Source organism: Micromys minutus (assembly GCF_963924665.1).
Source record: "Micromys minutus genome assembly, chromosome: 32".
Classification (NCBI taxonomy): Eukaryota; Metazoa; Chordata; class Mammalia; order Rodentia; family Muridae; genus Micromys; species Micromys minutus.
Genome location: NC_137967.1, coordinates 1,839,336 through 1,858,190, shown reverse-complemented (window position 1 = coordinate 1,858,190; position 18,855 = coordinate 1,839,336). Strand labels below are relative to the sequence as shown.

The 18,855-nt window shown below is 44.0% G+C and overlaps 1 protein-coding gene across 1 annotated transcript in view; it reads left to right on the top strand.

Moving 5' to 3' along the window:
- PRMT3 (protein arginine methyltransferase 3) overlaps nt 1–11,555 on the top strand; it is an 81,017-nt gene extending 69,462 nt beyond the window's left edge. The window contains exon 16 of the mRNA XM_080909154.1: nt 7,344–11,555. Coding sequence (XP_080765280.1) covers nt 7,344–7,453 — 110 coding nt within the window. The 3' untranslated portion in view covers nt 7,454–11,555. The remainder of the gene's footprint in view (nt 1–7,343) is intronic.
- The last annotated feature ends 7,300 nt before the right edge of the window (nt 11,556–18,855 follow it).

The following is an 18,855-nucleotide window of genomic DNA, read 5'->3' as shown; positions in this document are numbered from 1 at the left end:
GCAGATGAAACAAGAACTCTGTTCTGCATAGAAGGCTATGGGAGAGCACATAGAGTGGATGCACAAGGGGAGACAGACAGATAGACAGACAGAACTGCAGAAAGCACCATGAGTACATGGGGATGATGAAACCCGACATTTTGCATGAAGTCCTCAATCGCTGCTGTTTGCTCAGACAACAAATGCAGAGAAAGATGAACTTATAAAGACCCTCAAGTGACAGAATTAAGCAGAGATGCATATTGAGATAGGTCTGTTTTCTCTAAGAAGGCACCTCACTGTGGAGGTGAGACAGCGATGGAAGACTGTGGGGTTAGTAGAAGGACAAGTCATTAAACTTGACAGCCATGAAAGTGCTCTAAAGGTGAGCTGAGGGAGAGGCTTGGGCATTTAAGGTCATCCTTTGCTTCATAGTAAGTTCAAAGCCAGCCTGAGCCACATGAGACCCTGCCTTCAAAAAGTCTCTCTCAGAGAGACAAGTGGATGGGTGATACATAGACTGATAGATCTATGTGAATGATAATGCCAAAACAAGGGGAAGATTTAACAAACATTGAGTTTCTCACCGTGTCAGGAAATTCTGAGTGCCCGTCCTCAGTGCTGTAACAGGGGACGAGAGAAGCACTGAAAAGTAGGGCAGAAAATAGTCTTTACACCTCATAATAACCAGAACCCAGAGACAGAAGGTGGAAGACTATTAAAACTCAGATAAACATGGACATAAAACAAACAAACCTTCCAAGCATAGAGGGAATGAAGAAAGAAAAGCCTCAGGTTCAGGTTCCCAACAGAAAGCTGACAAGATGGCTCGGCAGGGACAGGCGTTGGCTCCCAAGCTTGACAGTCTGAGTTCAGTCCCTGAGACCCACATGGTAGAAGGAATCAACTCACAGTTCTTGATCTGCACTTGTGCACAAACACACATGTGAGTGCACACACATAGTGATAAACGTGTGCCTATACATACACACATTAGATAGATAGATAGATAGATAGATAGATAGATAGATAGATAGATAGATAGATAGATGTGTGCCTATATACACACATTAGATAGATGATAGATAGATAGATAGATTGATAGATATAGATAGATAGATATAGATAGATAGATAGATAGATAGATAGATAGATAGATAGATAGATATAGATAGATGTGTGCCTATACACACATTAGATAGATAGATAGATAGATAGATAGATAGATAGATAGATAGATAGATAGATAGATAGATAAATGTGTGCCTATATATACACATTAGATAGGTTGGTGGATAGATGGAGGGAATGTAGTTTTAAAAAGAAAAAAAAGTGTGAGACCTGTATATTTAGAACTACAGAACACTACTGAGAGAAATCAAATCCTAAATGATGAAGAGATGCTCTGTGTGGTTGGTACACTCTCTGCACTATACATAAGACTGACACACTCTGTATTGTAGATGCAATACAGACTGGTGTTCCGTTTTATTTACTGTGTGTATTGATGCACACATGGCCCAGTGCTTGTGTCACAGTCAGAGGACTAGGGAGTTGGCTCTCTCAGTTCACAGTGTAGGTCCCAGGGTTGAATTCACGTCCTCAGGCCTGGTAGCAATGCCTTTACCTGCTGAACCACAGCCAGTTGTAGAGATGTGAGTGTAAATCTTGAACAGTAGAACCCAAGGTCAGCAGATCATCTTGTGAGACTTGTGGAGTGGCGGGCTTATAAAGGGAATGTTAGCAAGAATAAAATGTATACACCATCAAAATTTTAAACTCCTCGTTGGTCAGGTTCATCCAGATAAAATTCAGACTTCTCCCCAAAGCCATTTATAAAGAAATCATGTCCTTTCCTGCACCACTTTCAGGGCCTCCAGATTAACTCATGTTCCAGCTACAGTTTCTGGTTCTGGGGCCTGTGGTCCTTGAGAGACAAACCCAGCACTTGACAGATGCCATTCGAAAATGCTCTACTGCTGAGCTTTGTCTCTGCAGCTCTCGGATTAGTCATTTCTTAGCTCACTGCCCTGTTTTCTTAAGGACTTTCTTGGATGATTTAAGATCGTCTCCTACATAGGCAGCTCCTGTGGCTTCCTTCCCTGTGAGCTCCGCTTCAGCCCTGCTCACTTTTGAGTCTAATGGCTCCTGCCCTGTTCTCCAGGTCAGCTTGTGCATAGATCTGCTGCCACACCCCTCACGCTATGCTGATGGCACGTTTGTGTCACGGGTTGCTGTACTGAGTTCTGATGGTGTGAGTTCTTAGCCTCTTGTTTTTACGTTAGCGTTTGTCATGTCAGTACTTCTGTGCTGAGGGAGTACAGTAAGAACTCTTCAGTCACTTAGGGTGAAGGGTGGCACAATGTCAAGGTGCTTGACTCCATGTCGTGCGGCCATCTTGCCAGCTCCAGTGTGCATGGGGTTCTTACTGTGTTGCTAAAATTGAGCAGGTTGTTTGGATTTTATCTGTGCGGCTGAAAATGATTTTCTGTGGGTCTATTTAGGAAAATTTAAAATATATGAATTTTGGTATCCATGATATAAAAAGCAAGATATTTGTTTGTTTGAAGCAGGGACTCACGTAGCCCAGTCCAGCTTTAGACTACCTGAGGGTGACTTTAAATTTCTGACCTTTTGTCTCCTGAGTGCTGAGATTGCAGGTGACATGCTGTAAACATAGCCATGCAGTTATATGTCTAGACTGTGTGTATGCCTGTGAGTCTGTGCTTCTATCTTCAACAGTAGCCAGTGATGTTTGGCAAGCTAGAATTATTCCGTGGAAGGATAGGCTGAATACTTAGAAAGCAGGAAGATGGCTGACCTGGTGGTTTACAGTAGGGAGGCAGGGGCAGGTGGATCTCTGAATTCAAAGCCAGGCTGCTCTACATAGAGAGATCCAGGCCAGTCGGAGCTATACAGTCCCTGCATTCAATTTTAAAAGAAAAATGAGAAAGAAAAAATGGGGAAAATTTGGATAAAGAATTTCTCCAACTGAGAATGTGTGAAATAAGAATTCATCCAGAATCAATTTGACTAAAAAACAAAAATCCACCAGGTTTTCATTTATTTTACTTACAAACTCGCTTTAAAAATAATTACAAATGGCTTGGGGGGAGGCCTGCCTCCCGGTGGAGGGTTTAGATGCAGAAGACTTTCAATGTTTAGTGTTTCTTTACCTCTGAAAATAGTGCAGTTTTGTTAACACAGCTTACACAACAATTTTGTGTTAAAAATTCTGATCTGTTTCATGTTTAAATTTGAAAATATGCTTGTGACCAGGCTGTTTCTTTACATACACAGTGAGCTTACTTAAGCTGTTACACACACAGTGACCTTGCTCAGGCTCTTACACACACAGTTTGCTTAGGCTCTTACACACACAGTGACCTTGCTCAGGCTCTTACACACACAGTGACCTTGCTCGGGCTCTTACACACACAGTGACCTTGCTCGGGCTCTTACACACAGTGACCTTGCTCAGGCTCTTACACACACAGCTTGCCTGGGCTGTTTCTCACTATCCCCCAAGAGCTTGCTTTGCAGCCCTGGCAGCATCTGTTATTTATGTCTGCCTGACACTGACTAATTACTCTTATCTAGCCCACTGGGCCAGCCACTGCTTTGGCACTTTAGTTAGGCTGGGACAATTGAAGGGGGCTGAGCAGTATGAATTATGTGTTTACCACTGTGACCCTTCACACTATTTAATTAACTTCAGTGTGTGCATACTGCACCCTGATCTTTGAAATTACTGCTATGGAAGAGAGATCTTTTGTTTTACATTCAAACATGAGAATAACAGCCATGTCTGCTTCTTATCTAAGGCACTTCATGTTTAGTGTTTCTACCAGTGTTGTGAGTCCTTGTTGTTATCTGAAACGGTTTGTTTTCAATAAATTCTGTTATTTTAACAATTCCATTGGGTGAGTAATTTTGTCTGTACTTTTTTTTTTTTTTTTTTTTTTTGGCTTTATATGTCTTTTAGACAATCTCAATCTCTATGGTCCAGTATCTCCTGCCTGAGCCTTCTGAGTGCCCGGATTATGGCTGGGTCATTGTCCAGCTTTGAGCTTATATATGTAATCTGCATTTGTCTGATTAATAATGGCATTTTCATCTCTTACTAGAATTTGTATCTTTTGTGAGAATTTGGATTTTTGAGATGGTGTCGCGATGTATCCCTGCCTGGCTGGAGCAGGCTGGCTTTGAACTTGCCATCCTCCTGCCCCTGCCTTTGCCCCTTAAGTTCTTGGCAATTGGCAGGTGCTACCATATCCCGCCCTTTTGCTTGGTTTTTGGGTGAATTATCTATTGTAAGAATTGTTTATGTAAATGAAAACAAGTTCTTTATTGGATTGTTAATGTTTTCATTCCAGTTCCTGCCTTGTCTTATTTTAATGAGTTTTTAGCATGTCAGTCCTTGATAGCATGTGCTTTGTGTAACAATCTTAAAACCTGAGCTGACTCCAACAAGGATGTGTGTTTCTTCTGGAACATTCACTCTTGCTCTCCACACTTAGGTCTGTAATCTATTTAGCGTTCATTTAGGAGTTAGTAACTCATCTTTCAGTTGTTCCATCTTCATTTCTTGACAGAACTGTCCGTCTCCCATTTAATTACCTTGGCTCCTTTGTCAAAAATTAATGGGCCATATGCATACAGGCGTCTTTCCGAGCACACACTTTGTTCTTTTGATCTATGTGTCTGTCCTTAAGCTGGGAGGACAGCATCTTTATAGAGTGTTCAGTCTTCTCACTTATACAGATTCTCTTTACAGATAGATCTTAAAGGCATCTGAGCTTCTGCTCTTAAACTCTACTGGGTGTTGGCAGGATGTATTGATTCCATACATAGATCACTGGGGAGAATTCTGTCCACACAGTGCTGAGTCCATCGCCTGAGCATGGTTTCATGGTTTTACATAAATACATAGCATAAGTTCCATAACATAAGTTTCCAGGTAACAAAACAAGCCTGTTTAATTTACCATGAAGTGGTGTCAACTTCCCAGCTTCAGAATCAAAGGATAAATTCAGACCAGTTTTATTGGTATTTAAAAAGAAGAAAAAGTTTAAAACTACAAAAGTAGTTTTTTAGTTGGTAAGAGAGTCTGCCCTGCAAGCTTGAGGATCAGAGTTCAAATCCCCAGTACCTATGTAAAAAGCCAAGTATGGCAGCACATATACCCACAGTTCTGCTGCTGATGAGGCAGAAATAATGAAGTTTCGCCAGAAACCATGGCGAGTTCATTCTTTTATTCCCCACACAGGATAGAGTTGGGGGCAGAAGCAGGTGGACCTTTTTGGCTTCAAGGCCAACCTAGAGCTACATAGTAGGACTCTGTCTCAGAAAACAAAAGCAAAAATAAATGGGCTTGGCAACTGATAGCTTCTGGGAGCAGGGCAGCCAGTTTTCTTTGTAACCCCCAGTAAGTAGGTCATACTCCATAAGGTCACACACGCACACACATCTAGAGATATATACGCTGCACACATTGGTGGACTTGACGGTGGTGTTTTGTTTTTGATGAAAAGAAAGAATAAGAAAAAAGAAAATCTGGGCATTGTAAAGCCTTTAGTCCCAACACTGAGGAGGCAAAACAAGTGGATCTCTTGGAGTTCAGATCCAACCCAGTTTATATAATGAGTTCCAGGAGCCTGTCTCAGAAATAACAATAATAATACCAAAAAGTCACACAGTTGGGTGGGGAAGGGAGGGAGAATGGATCCGGAGGAGTTGGGAGTAGGGATGAATATGATCAAAGCATAGAGTAGGAAACTCCCAAGGAACTAATAAAATTTTAAATAAAAAATTAAATGAGGAGCAGTCAAGGAAGGCACTCAACATTGACCTCTGGTCTCCTTGCACACGAATACATTTTCAAGAGATACATATAAAATTGTTGGTACCAACAGCACTATTATATATTTTAAATTGCAAATTCTCTTAGATTTAGTGAGGATAGGAATGCCTTTGTTTCTTCTCTAGGTTAATGTCATGACAGGTGAGTGTATCATAATGTAAAATAATTATGCAGCTGTGTAATGTAGATATTAATGCCATTGCAGAAAGCTGTAGCTGGGTAGAGGAACTGAGGGCATTTCGTGTCCACATTGGTATATTTAGCCATAGCCCCTGTTTTGAGATAGATGTGAGGCATTGCTGTGAGGCATTGCTGTACAGCAGAGGAGCACAGGCTTGAGAAGTGAATGACCTCATTTACTAACCCCAGCTCTTGGGCCTGAGGAGGAGCTCAGTGGGAGAGCACCAGCCTAGCAGTGCAAAGCTGCAGGGTTAGGGTTAGCACCAGAAAAAAAAAAAAAACAACAAATAGTATTGTCCCACTGACTAGAGTGACCCTGGGGACAGGACTGACCTCTCCAAATGTCATCTGCAAAGGAGGGACAGTGTGCTTACTCCACAGCTGTTTTGTAGCCATTAAGGGAGGAGAACCTGTGAACATCTGATAGCCTAGTGCAAAGCACAAGCAAGGTGGATTTTCCTGCCCATTATGTACCAGTGGTCAGCCTGTGCTTGGTGGAGTGTCTGCAGACATCTGAATATAAACTCCGAATCATGGTTATTCCTGTAACTCTTGAGCATGCCAACTTAGGTAATTGCATAGTGAGTTCCACGTCAGCCCTAGGCCATAGAGTGAGACTCTGTCTCAAATAATAACAATCACAACATAGAGGAATATATTAGGTTTCAGAGCCACAGGTACACATTAACTTACATATCAACATGTAAGTCTCTTAGGTTTTGCAGAATGGTTTGAGCCCTGGCCACACTGTTCCTTTTGTTGGTCTATGAGTCCTGTCTAACTGCAAAGACACATGGGGTATATGAGTAGTGAAGCCATCATATCCCAAGAAGTGCTCTGTTTATTTTAATCTTGTATTGCAATGGGGAAGTAGACTGGTACAGGGCTTTCAGTGTTCAGACAGTTACACACACACACACACACAGAGGGAGAGAACAGGGGGGCAGAGAGTCATTCTTCCCTGTGTCAGTCCATGTTGGGAAGCTATGCATGGGGCTGTGGTATGATCTTGTTAAAGCAGGGATGCTGAGACTGTCACTGTCAGCCTAACTTTGTTGCTTTAAAACCTGTCACATTAGAAAGGCATGTAGACATTCCCTTGAGCCTCCAGGAAAGCTTAGCTTTGCCCTGCTGCAGGTGTTGGTGGTCAGAACTGTTGTGTATTCACCGTTGCACCTCTATAGGTTCTTCCTACTTACAGTGGCAGGACACTGAAGGCCAGCGGCTGTGTCCTGTGCCTCTGTGATCACAGAAAAGGAGACCCACTGGGTGTTGTGTTCCACTAGCCTGTTTTCATCAAATGCTGTGCCTTTCTTTGTAGGTGAAGCCTTGAAAGGAAAGATCACAGTTCACAAGAATAAGAAGGATCCTCGTTCCCTCATTGTGACCCTGACCTTGAACAGTTCAACCCAGACTTACAGTCTCCAGTGACAGTCACGGTCTCCAGCTGCCAGAGTCTGAAGCACACCCACCTGTCTGTCTGTCTTTAAAGTGGGATAGGGCAGTCAGCGGGAGGGGCGGGCTCCATGGGGGCTGTAGCATGGCTGGCCCTGGCCCTGCAGCTACTGGGTAGTAATCCTAGATAAAGCCAAGAGCTCAGTAGAGGATTGTGCCCCCCTCCCTCCTACTGCTTCTGCTCCTAGAGATCCTAGTCTCAGAAGCTTGCTTGACCAGATCAACTGAAGAGACTTCCTCTCCTGCTAGAATGAGGGTCACCTGAATTGTCTTACTTTTGGAACAGTAATAGCTGGTTTTTTTTATGTTTCTTACTATAAATTTTGTTTATATAATAAGCAACACAAAGCAGTGTTTTACTGTAGATTTCCTTTCTGGAGGAACAATTTTTAGTTATACTCTTTGCTGCAATATCAGGATATCTCAAGACTAGGGAGCCAGTGGACAGGACAAATCAGCGGCTCTTACACATCCTGTGTGCAGAGGCTGTGCTGCGCTCCTCTCCACCACCTGCTCTCAACTGTACCTCCTCAGCGTTCTCCAACCACAGCCTCACATTGTGGGGAAGTCTGACTTCCATACCTAGCCTGGGTGTGACAGACGGCTCTTCAGGATGGGATAGATGTGGGACTAAAACGCTGCCCTTTCAGATCAGGTTTGTGCCAACCAAGGTCGTGTATCCCTCTGCAAACACTATAAAATCATGATATTTAGGTTGAAAGAACGAAAGACATCCAATAAAACCTGTAACTATTGAAAGCTTCTTCATCACACTGAGTGTTTTCATGAAGTTGTAACATTAACAAGTCAAGGAAGGAGTTGATTTCAGAAAAAAATAGTGGCTTCAGCAGGCCAGCCAGACATCATTTTGCCCAAACTAGACATCAGTAGATCAGGCTAGCTCTGAAGTAGGTCAGTTCCCATTCAGCTGCAGATCTCAGTGTGGGCTTAGTCTCTTTCCCAGCCCTTCATGGAGATGCAGGTTTATGTTAATGCAGGTGTTCAGGTCAGTGCCTCAGTAAGTGGATGCCTGGCGGTGACAGTATTGGCTCCTACCAACACAAAGAGGGGAACGAAGATGACAAAGGAAAGAACTGTACTTTCATTGGAGGGGAGATAACCCCCCAGATTTTGTATTTAGTTTTGCAGTATTGGAATTTATTCCTGGGCCGCACACATATGCCCCAGCCTTTCTTTCCTTTCCTTTTATCCCCCCTTTCAGTGAACAAACATTTTCTACTATTTAAAAAAGTATTTCTCAAAAACTTTCCCTCTTGCCAAGCATGGTGGTGCACACCTCTCATCCCAACACTTAGGAGGCAGAGGCAGGTGGTTCTCAGTGATTTGATGCCAGCCTGTTACGTTGTAAGACATTGGCTTCAGGCTGGGGTTTTTGTGGCAAAAGATAGGGAAGGGGAAAGGGATTTTATTAGGGGCAGAATTGAGTTTACAATTTCCCTTAGACAAACTTGTTTTGAAACTGGAGGGTTTATTGTCTCTTCTTGCAGCCACTGGGTGTCTGGGATTGGCCAGCCACTTTTCTTCAAGTTCCAAATAGCTAGTTTCTTAGAGCTTTGAGCTCAGTTTAGGCCCCTGGCTTGGGGGTAGGGGGTGGGTTGTTTGTGTTTTTTTGTTTGTTTTTGGTGGTAGTGGTTTGGGGTTTTGTTTGTTTTTGAGTCATGTAGACCAAGCCTACTTTCAAGTTTCCCTGTAGCCAAGGATGACATTAAGCTTCTGATCCACTTGCATTCCCCTTCCAAGTAGCCTGTTTTCTTATCAGTTTCTTGGAATTGACCTGTGTGCCCCACTTGTCCCTTGGGGTGGGAGATCCAGGGTCTCAAGTGCAGTCACGTGTGTAAGATGAGTCTCAGGGCTCTGTTGCCCTCTTTCTGCTGGAAGAAGTGGAACAGAGCTGTTAAGAGCTTTTAGCCAGAGAAACAGCAAGATATGGCGGTCATCCAGCACTGCCATGGAGCCCAGCCTACATGATTTGCAAAGGCTGAAGCCGTAGCTCGCAGATTTCATCTATACTAGCTGTCTTGTAAGGAGACCAGTTTGGGGTGAGAAGCACGGTCAAAGACCAGTGCATACTCAGTGCAGCCTTGTTTTGATTCCCAGGCTTTGGACTGCTAAATTCCTTATTTGAAGTGCTCTTGCACCCCCATATCTGAGTTTGGTAATTGCTCACAGAGCTGATGGTACTTTCCACCCCCATCTACAGACGGCTTCCAGGTTTATGAGAATAACAGGTTAACTCAGTGATAGTACTCAGGGACCATGTTTTCTCAGTTGAGACTGAGGTAAAATCTGGGTGAAGTAAATTGAGGTAAGGTTTATAATCTGTGTAGAAAAGCTACTTAGGAAAGGAATAAATGTATTTTTAGTGGCAGCCATGAGAGAACAGCTCCCTCCTAGGACTCATGACTGGTCACGGCAGAGAAGGCAGGCACAGCAAGACAGAGGTTACAAGGACTTTGCTTTTTAAAATCGAAAACATGGAGCGAATGAAGCGACTGGAGGTCCATCTGTGCAGTCAGAGGATTGACTAGAAGGTAATTTTTAAATTTGTCTACCTTAACCATGGCTAAACATTTACTGACCTGCTTAAGGGGATTTAGGAAACTGCAACTTTGTAGCTGATTGTCTTAGTTTAGAAAGTTCCAAGAGAATCAGCAGACAAGAATCAAACATAGTAACACACACCTGTGATCCTAGTGATCAAAAACTGGAGGAAGATTGCAAGTTTACGGCCAGCCTGGGCCAGGTGATGGTACCACCTGACACATTCACAAGGCTGGTGTTGATCTTTGGTACCAGCTGGTAATGCTATTTTGCGAAACTGTAGAAACTACAGGTGGGACTGGTTCTGGAAATAGAACTCTAAAGCCAGGACCTTGTCCTGGGATCTTCTCCAGGGCCCCTTCATTGGGAGCAAGTCCTTGCAGAGGCTCCCCATAGGGCCCAAAGACTATTTGTGGAACCTTTGAAACATGAACCAAAAAACGATTCTCAGGCTAAGCTTGGTGGTACATGCCTTTAATTGCAGTAGGCAGATCTCCATGAATTGCAAGCCAGCCTATTTGCCATAGCAAGTTCAAGGCCAGCCAGGGCTACAGAGAGAGACCCTGTGTCAAGAGAGAAAAACAACAGCAAACATAAATTCTTCCCTCGTTTTGATCAAAACAATGAGAAAAGTTACCACAGGTAGTAAAACCTCCTCAACAAACCTAACAAATGTGTCAACAGGAGTATTAAAATCTGGGGGTGTCACGGTTCTACCATGATCTACAAAATGGCTCAGCCAGCAAATGACTTCAGAGCCTTAAGGAGTTTCTGGAGTTTCGCTGACCTCCAGAGCTCAGGGAACTTATTGCAGGTCAGCAGTATTGCCATTCAGGGACTCTGCCTATCTTGTTCTGCTGTTTACAGACACTGAGGCAGGATATTTAGTGCGTCCTTGCCCACCCATCAGCACTGCTATTGTTGGCTTGAAAGCTCGTCTGGTTTTTAACCTCATCATGATTTTGAGTGTCTCCTTGCTTTAAGTGAAACTCTCCAAGTAGAATGATAAATAAGTGGTTTCAAAATATCTTCACAATTCATTTGACCTTCCTAATACATTTTTCATGTATTGTCTGAGCTTCTTGGCTGATAGGAAGCAATTCATATTCCTTGGAGCTGAATAATAAATAAATGTTCTGTCACTGAATTCATGTGATCATTGAAGTTAACAGGAAAGAAGAAAAGGCAACTAAGTTACAGTGTATTCTCTGCATGGAATATGCAATTCAGTAAAAAATATCAACATAGGACCCTTGCCATGTTAAATCACAGTGTTAACTTGGGATGAGCCCAACCTACTTAATCACTTAAGATTTTCATTTATCCACTGTATGTGTGTGGATATTTTTCCTGATTGGATGTGTGTACCGCTTGTATGCCTGGTACCTAAGGGACCAGAAAGAGGGCATCAGATTCCCTGAAAATGAAGATCTGAGTGTTTATGGTCTACCATGTCTGTGCTAGGAATGAAACCCAGTTCTTTGGAAGACTTCTGAACTGTTGGGTCAACCTTCCATCCCCTTGCCCAGATTTTTAAAAGGCTACTTATGCCACAATATTAAAAAGTAAAATAAAATAAAACAATTACTTGTTCAAGTGTTTGGATCATTTAGTATTTTTTTTTAAGATTTATTTATTTATTATATATAAGTACACTGTAGCTGTCTTCAGACACACCAGAAGAGGGCATTGGATCCCATTACAGATGGTTGTGAGACACCCTGTGGTTGCTGGGATTTGAACTCAGGACCTCTGGAAGAGCAGTCAGTGCTCTTAACCACTGAGCCATCTCTCCAGCCCATCATTTAGTATTTCTTATTAGCCTCACTTTCTGTGGGATGATATAAATTTGATCCATTTTTAAAATTTTTCAAAATAAGCTGAGAAGCTGGGGCAGAAGAGAAACATTTACTCACCCCGGCTTGGGCTCCAACAGCAGACCAGAGAGAAAGTCCATCACGACAAGATGGGTGAAACAGTGGGCTTCCTACAGGGAGCATAGGCAGCTTACCTAACGAAATCTCCCTCAGCAACCAATAACCACCTCAATATCCTGGGGACAGGAGGCCCCATGATGACCTGCTGGTGGGTCCAGACTGTGCAAGCAATCACTGAAGCAGAGAGCGCTCATGGGGGCAGAATTCCAAAATAGTAGGACTTGAAGTAGTTTTACATAGAGTTGACAGTTGAAATGACCCCAGTCACCCGTAAGCTGGAATGTGGAGGCCCAGAAACTCGCCTGGAAAAGCAAGTTGTTTCTCCAAGTATAGTGAACACACTCCTGATGATGCCCCCAAACCTTGCAGAAGAACAAAACTATTGCTGACTGAGGATTATTTGCCTTCTATGCTGTTCGAAGCTGCTTTAATGGTACAGAGCAACCGTAGGGAAGTCACGGGTTTCCAAAGAGAGGCTTATTTACATTTACGTTAAGAATCGGCATCTTTTTTATTACGTGTATTTTGCTTTGTGTGGTTGGGGAGGGGGAGGCATGTGTCCCAGCACACATGTAGAGATCAGAGGTCAGTTACTACACGGTTTAATATATATTCCGAGCTGGGCATGGTGGCACATGCCTGTCATTCTAGGACTTGGAAAGATCTTGGAGAGTTCAATCCTGCTACAGAGTTCCAGGACAACCAGCACTACCCATTTGAGACCTTGTCTCAAAAAATAAAATAAAATAAAACAACCAAACCTACACAGGAATTGTGCGTGCTATTAACACAGTGCCTTTGCCACATGCTACAATGCAGTATTCATCTCCAGGGAACACACCTGCGCTGCAGATCGTGAATCCATCCGCCTTTTTGATTGCATCATCATTTTTACTGAGAGAATGACTCACAAACCACAAGCAATGCAGGAGGAAAGGTCTGTACTGGAGAATGGTCAGACTCAGAAATTAGAGTCCTGGAAAACAAGACCATGCCGTGAGCTCCAGGCTTCCCAGTTTTTCTTCTGTACGGGAACCGAAGCTGCCCTGACCCGAGTGCAGTGGTCAGAGGATAGTGTTAGCACTCGGGTTTCCCTGGTGCCATCTGAAGGCTGAGGTGCCACTTTCCAGGCCTCCAGACCACCCATGGGTCTATTAGCTATTTTTTGTTTTCTTGCTCCAATAGGACAAGAGCCTCAGGAAGGTGGAGGATTGTCTATTTTGAGATTAATGGTAATACTGAGATAGTTTTAATACTGGATGATAAAATATTATTCTGGAAGGTCTACATAGCTCAGTGAACTACTAACACACACACATGTTTCACCTGCCCATTTAAAGAGCACAGTAACACCTTGAGGTTTCATGTTGTAAACCTACACTAACACATTTGTTGGTGTAGGTTAAGATTCCACATTGCAACTGACTTATAAGAAATTATTCTGTGTTAGGTTTTGATGAGGCCATTTTTCATAGTCTTCAACCAGAACGGCTTGCCTTAACTGACTGAATGCAGATGTCACTAGGAGCCCTGAGCTGTGTTCTGATACTTGTAACAAAGACACTGCTGCTCTTACTAGATGTGGGGTTTGAAAAATAAAGCTATTTTTTATAACTGCTATTTCTCTTACTGTCTGTGTGCCTATTGTTTTAATTAGTAAGCACAAAATTTCCTACAAACAAAGAAAAGGCCCAAGCTTGTGTGTTAAGCTGCTGGGTCCTGTGCATATACAATATGGAACTGGCTGGATCTTTCAAAATGTAGACAATGTACATTTTAGAACTGGCAACAGTGGATGTCACATTAAACTAGTTGCCCAAATACAAAGCTTCCCTTAAAAGAGTTGATTATTTCTAATTAAAACGTATAAGCCGCTGAACATGGTGGTCAGTGCCTGTAACCAAACACTCGGAGGGCTGAAGAGGACAGATGGAGAATTTGCAGCCGGCCATGCTCTATAGCAAGACCCTGGCTCCAAACAATAGGAGTTTGTTCACTTGTGAGTTAGTAGGTAAATAAAATGGCGAAATCGTGAATGACTCAGCAAAATCTCAACGTACTGTATAGACAGTTCTAATAATTAAAAATATGTTTAAGTCCTGAGCAGGAGCTGTTTAAAGTGGTTATCTTCCCCCTGTCTACGTTAAGATTTTCAAAAGAGCAAAGGCTCCTGTGGGCTGGGGAGTGTGTTAAACGTGGGTGCTGAGGCCTTCATTAGCATGCATCTCCATGTAACCCTGCTGGGATCCCTAATAGGATTCTTGCATTTTGGGCTTTTCTGCAGTTCTATAGGCTGTAGCTTAATGATCCTGCCTTTTCCTTAAATAGACAAAGGTGCGGCTGAGGCAATTTAAACCGCTGCTGTGCGTCCTGCCATTGTGTTAGATTTTGATGGCATCTGCAATATGCTGAGCCAGGACGATTACAGCAGCCACCTAGCCTGGGAAATGCAAGCAGGGCTGGTCCGTTCTCACCGCCTGGAAGTCCATTTGGCTCAGTAAAGTTGAAAGGGTGAGAACATTCTGGAAGAAAGTAGGAAACCCAAACTGCTTGTGAAGTGAGACCTGGAGATGATCAAATGCTTAGGAACAAAAGATTCGATTCAATTTTGTGTGTATTTACTTTTTCATTTTATTGATTAAAGCAGGGGCTTGCTAGGTAGCCCAGCCTGGCTTCAACTCAAATCAGGCCTCCAATTTTGATCTAACCTCTGGATTTCTCTCTCTCTCTCTCTCTCTCTCTCTCTCTCTCTCTCTCTCTCTCTCTCTCTCTCTCTCTCAAGATTTATTTTATATATGTAAGTACACTGTCACTGTCTTCAGACACACCAGAAGAGGGCATCGAATCTCATTACAGTTGGTTGTGAGCCACCATGTGGTTGCTGGGAATTGAACTCAGGACCTCCAGAGGAGCACTCAGTGCTCTTAACCACTGAGCCATCCTTCCAGCCCTTTTTTTGGTGGTTTATTTTGAGACAGGGTCTCACTCTGTAGCCCGGGCTAGATTTGCAGTGGTCCTCCTGCTTTTCGGCCTACCGAGTGCTAGGATTATATAAGCCACCATTCTGGATACATAAGATGCTTTAGCCAACAGTTTAGGCATACCAACTTTGACACCCCACCACCCAAGTGCCATAAAGTAATCAGTTATGGAAATAAGAATAGTAATGGAAACTAGAAAGGGCAGGGTAGAAAAGGTCAATTCAATTCTCTTCTATCATTAGAAAAATAATCATGGGTCACATTTAAAAATGGTGTGAGGGAGAGGCAGAGACACCATTTAGGGGTATAAGAAATGAGCACAGAAAGGTTATTTTACAAGCAAGCCTAGTTCTCAGAGAAAAATGGGGTTGAAGAGGATTGAGGCACAGGCATCTTTGACTAAGATAAAGGCTTCAGTCTATGACCCAGACTGTAGCCTGGAATGCATGGTGTATAGCCCAGGCTAGTGACAAACTCACAGTTGTCCTCCCTCAGCCTCTGGATTACAGATGTGAGCCACTGTACCCCACTAGGTGTATCTATGCATGACAAGCAGTTTTTGTTTTATGGGAATTTTTGTTGTTGTTGTTGTGTGTTTTTGTTTTGTTTGCAGATTAGATCCAGCCTGTGAACAGTGTAGGTAATAAAAGCAAAGCCTTTCAAACTGAGCCATAGCCAGCTAGACCTGACCTGTCTGCTGGTGGAGCTACGCTGGATGGACAAGTAGAATTGATCTGACACATGTGACTCTGGTCAGGTAGGGTTCCAGCTTTGGCTGTTGGCCTTGTTGATGCAAGAATGATGGTGGGGAGCTGGGAGTGCAGAACTGGCAGCCAGCATTATAGAGCGAGGCTTTGTAGCTGAGATTTCTCCATCCTCTGGGTGGCCTGGGAAATGTCCCTGTTCTGTCTGAGTTACCTGGAGAGGATTATAGTCACAAAACAGCTCTGGTCCTGGGGCGGGAGAGGAGGGGCTGTCTCTGCTGGAGCCCTGTGCTTCTGAGCACTGGTTGGCTATCTGTAATAGTACATCCTGAATGGTTGCTTCTGTTTGTTTTTCAGGATCTCACTTGGTAGCCGAGCTGGTCTGGTACTCATTTCATTGATCATGCTGACCTTGAACTTGTGGCAATCCTCATCCTCCTGAGTACTGGGAATAAAGATTTTATGTGTAGATTTGTAGCAAGTGTGCATCGGTTCTTCGTGGGTCCGCTAACAACTGGAGCAGGGGGGGGGGGGAGGTGGGAGCTGACTCTTACTCTGTTGCCTGCCATTGGATCCCCTTCCCCTAGCTGGACTGCCTGGTTGGACCTTAGAGGGATGTGCTCATTCCTGCTGGGACCAGATGTCCCAGGGTGGAGTGGCACCCAAGGGGGGATTTGCATTTTCTGAGAAGGGAGAGGAGTTTTGTAAGAGCAGGACTGGAACAGGAGGAGGGAGGGAAGATTTTACCTGTGGGTTTTGATTTGTTCTGAAATTACAAGAGTGCTATTACACCCAGCTTCTAAGTCATTTAAAAAAAAAAAAAAACAAAAAACAGAGTTTAGACCCTTCCTAAGAAATGCTGAGTAAAGATACAGTCCTCTCATCTCTTGTTTCTGTTGCATTCAGCATCTTGCAGATTCCTTAGGATCCAGTCAGGGAAGCACTGCATTTGGAGAGCAATGAAGTGGTTAAAAATGCCTCTCCAAAGTTAAACCAGCTTAGTCTCATCCTGGCCACACATTTCGCCACTTGTGGCTCCTTCCTGCCAGTTTTCTCTGAGCTAGATGTAGGAAGAGTCTGTCCATGCAAGGTGAACCCTGTGTGTGTGTAAGGTGCAATGCAGGGCATCAGGAAAATGCTGTGAACACAGAGACCATTGATGCTTCCCCACCTCCAGCCTCCAGCATGGCCACTCTGGTCTCTCCAACTCTGTCTCCTATCAGACTGCATCAGGAAGGTGATGGGAGGCAAAGAGTTCCTGATGTCCCTTCTGAGATCAAGTATGCCCAGCCACAGAAGCAAGGCTGAGAATTCGCTATTTCCTTTCCAGAACCTGCCAGCAGGGGAACTGGTTTCTGACGTGTGTGCATTTAAATTAAAGTTCCTTAAATAGAACCGTTTAGCTGTCCCATGGCAATAGAGGACTTCCTTGTGGCATCAGGAATGACAGAGCTTTTGAGGCCAGCCTCTTATCCCTGCGTCAGCATCATCAGGAGCAGGATTTGTCACCCTTCACAGAAGACTGGCCCGGGTTCCAACCTGCCCCAATCACCTCTTAGCCCTGGCTCTCCCTAGTCCAGTGAAACCTTCAATGCTTTACTTCTTGCTGACCTAGTCACCTTGTAGCAGAGATGAGGCTGTGGCACGTAGAACTCCAGAGGGGTTAGAGATGAAAAACCAAATACATCCTACTTTGTGAAAGTTGGGTTTTATCAGGGAAAACAAGGGTGAGTCAGAAGGTAAGAATGAAGAAAAGAATCAGTCACTCATAAGAAGTACAAAAGGAAGTGTTGGGCTGGACTACAAGAGACTGACTAAAAATTTTACTAGACATTCAAGACACTTAACAAACACCAAAGCATGTTTAACATGTCAGGATGAGCAAAGATGATGTTAAGCCATAGAATCTAATGTTGGCAGAAATGTGAGGAACCAATCCAGCAAGGTCTGTCAGCTCTACCATCTTCTTAGAGCAGTTAGACAGGGTGTGTCACTGCTTGAAATGCATATGCTGTTTGATGTGGATGCTTGACTTGGGAAATATCCTGAGAAGGTGATCAGCCAACTTACCCAAGGTGTGTATCCAAAGAGCTTCAGATTTGCTGATAATTATAAAAATTTGGGATAGAACTCAGTAGTAGAGTCAAAATTAATCCCAATAATAAAATCCTAAAGCAAAATCTAAACTAATTGTCTGTCTGTCAGAATGAGGTGGAGTTTTGCTATGTTGCTAAGGCTTGTCTCAAAACCCCTCAGCTACAGGATCCTTCATCTCACCCTCGGAAGTAGCTGGAGCCCCAGAGGTACCTAGCTTGCGGCTTGGTCTCAGTACCTCATCCAAGTCTTCTAACATGTGTCCCTTATAAGCAAAGTTAGCTCCTACATCCCTTGACCTTGGACTTGACATGTGATGTCCTTTGGCCTGCTATGGAAGTCTGGCCAGTAGGTAACTAACATCCCTTTGAAAAGGTAGGGTAGGAGTTGTTAGACCCTCACCTGAGACGCCAGCCACCCCATTCACCTGCCTCCTTCCCTGCATGTGGCTATATCGATGCTGGAGTGTTTAAGGTGGTGGGGGGTTCTATTGGTGCTGCCTTTAGGCACCACCACCTGCGCTGGAGTAGGCTGGTGGGCAGGCTGGTGGGCAGCTACCCTGATCCACCACCAGCGCTGGAGTAGGCTGGTGGGCAGCTACCCTGATCCATCACCAGCGCTGGAGTAGGCTGGTGGGGCGGCTACCCTGATCCATCAGCAGCACTGGAGTAGGCTGGTGGGCAGCTACCCTGATCCATCAGCAGTGCTGGAGTAGGCTGGTGGGCAGCTACCCTGATCCACCACCAGCGCTGGAGTAGGCTGGTGAGCAGCTACCCTGATCCACCACCAGTGCTGGAGTAGGCTGGTGGGGCGGCTACCCTGATCCATCACCAGCGCTGGAGTAGGCTGGTGGGCAGCTACCCTGATCAGACCTTCCGTGTTCCAGTAAGTAAGCAGTGACCCAATTGGTTGGTTCATCGACTGGGCTTGGTTATTTGGCTCAGTCTTTAATACCACCTTATATCTGTGGTGAAAATGTGTCTGTTCACCTCATCCCAGAAGATGCCCCATGATACAAACCATGTTAGACAGACATGGCACAAACCATCAGAAACCTTAACTGCTTTTTCGGCCCTACTGTATTTCCTGTAAGAAAGGCA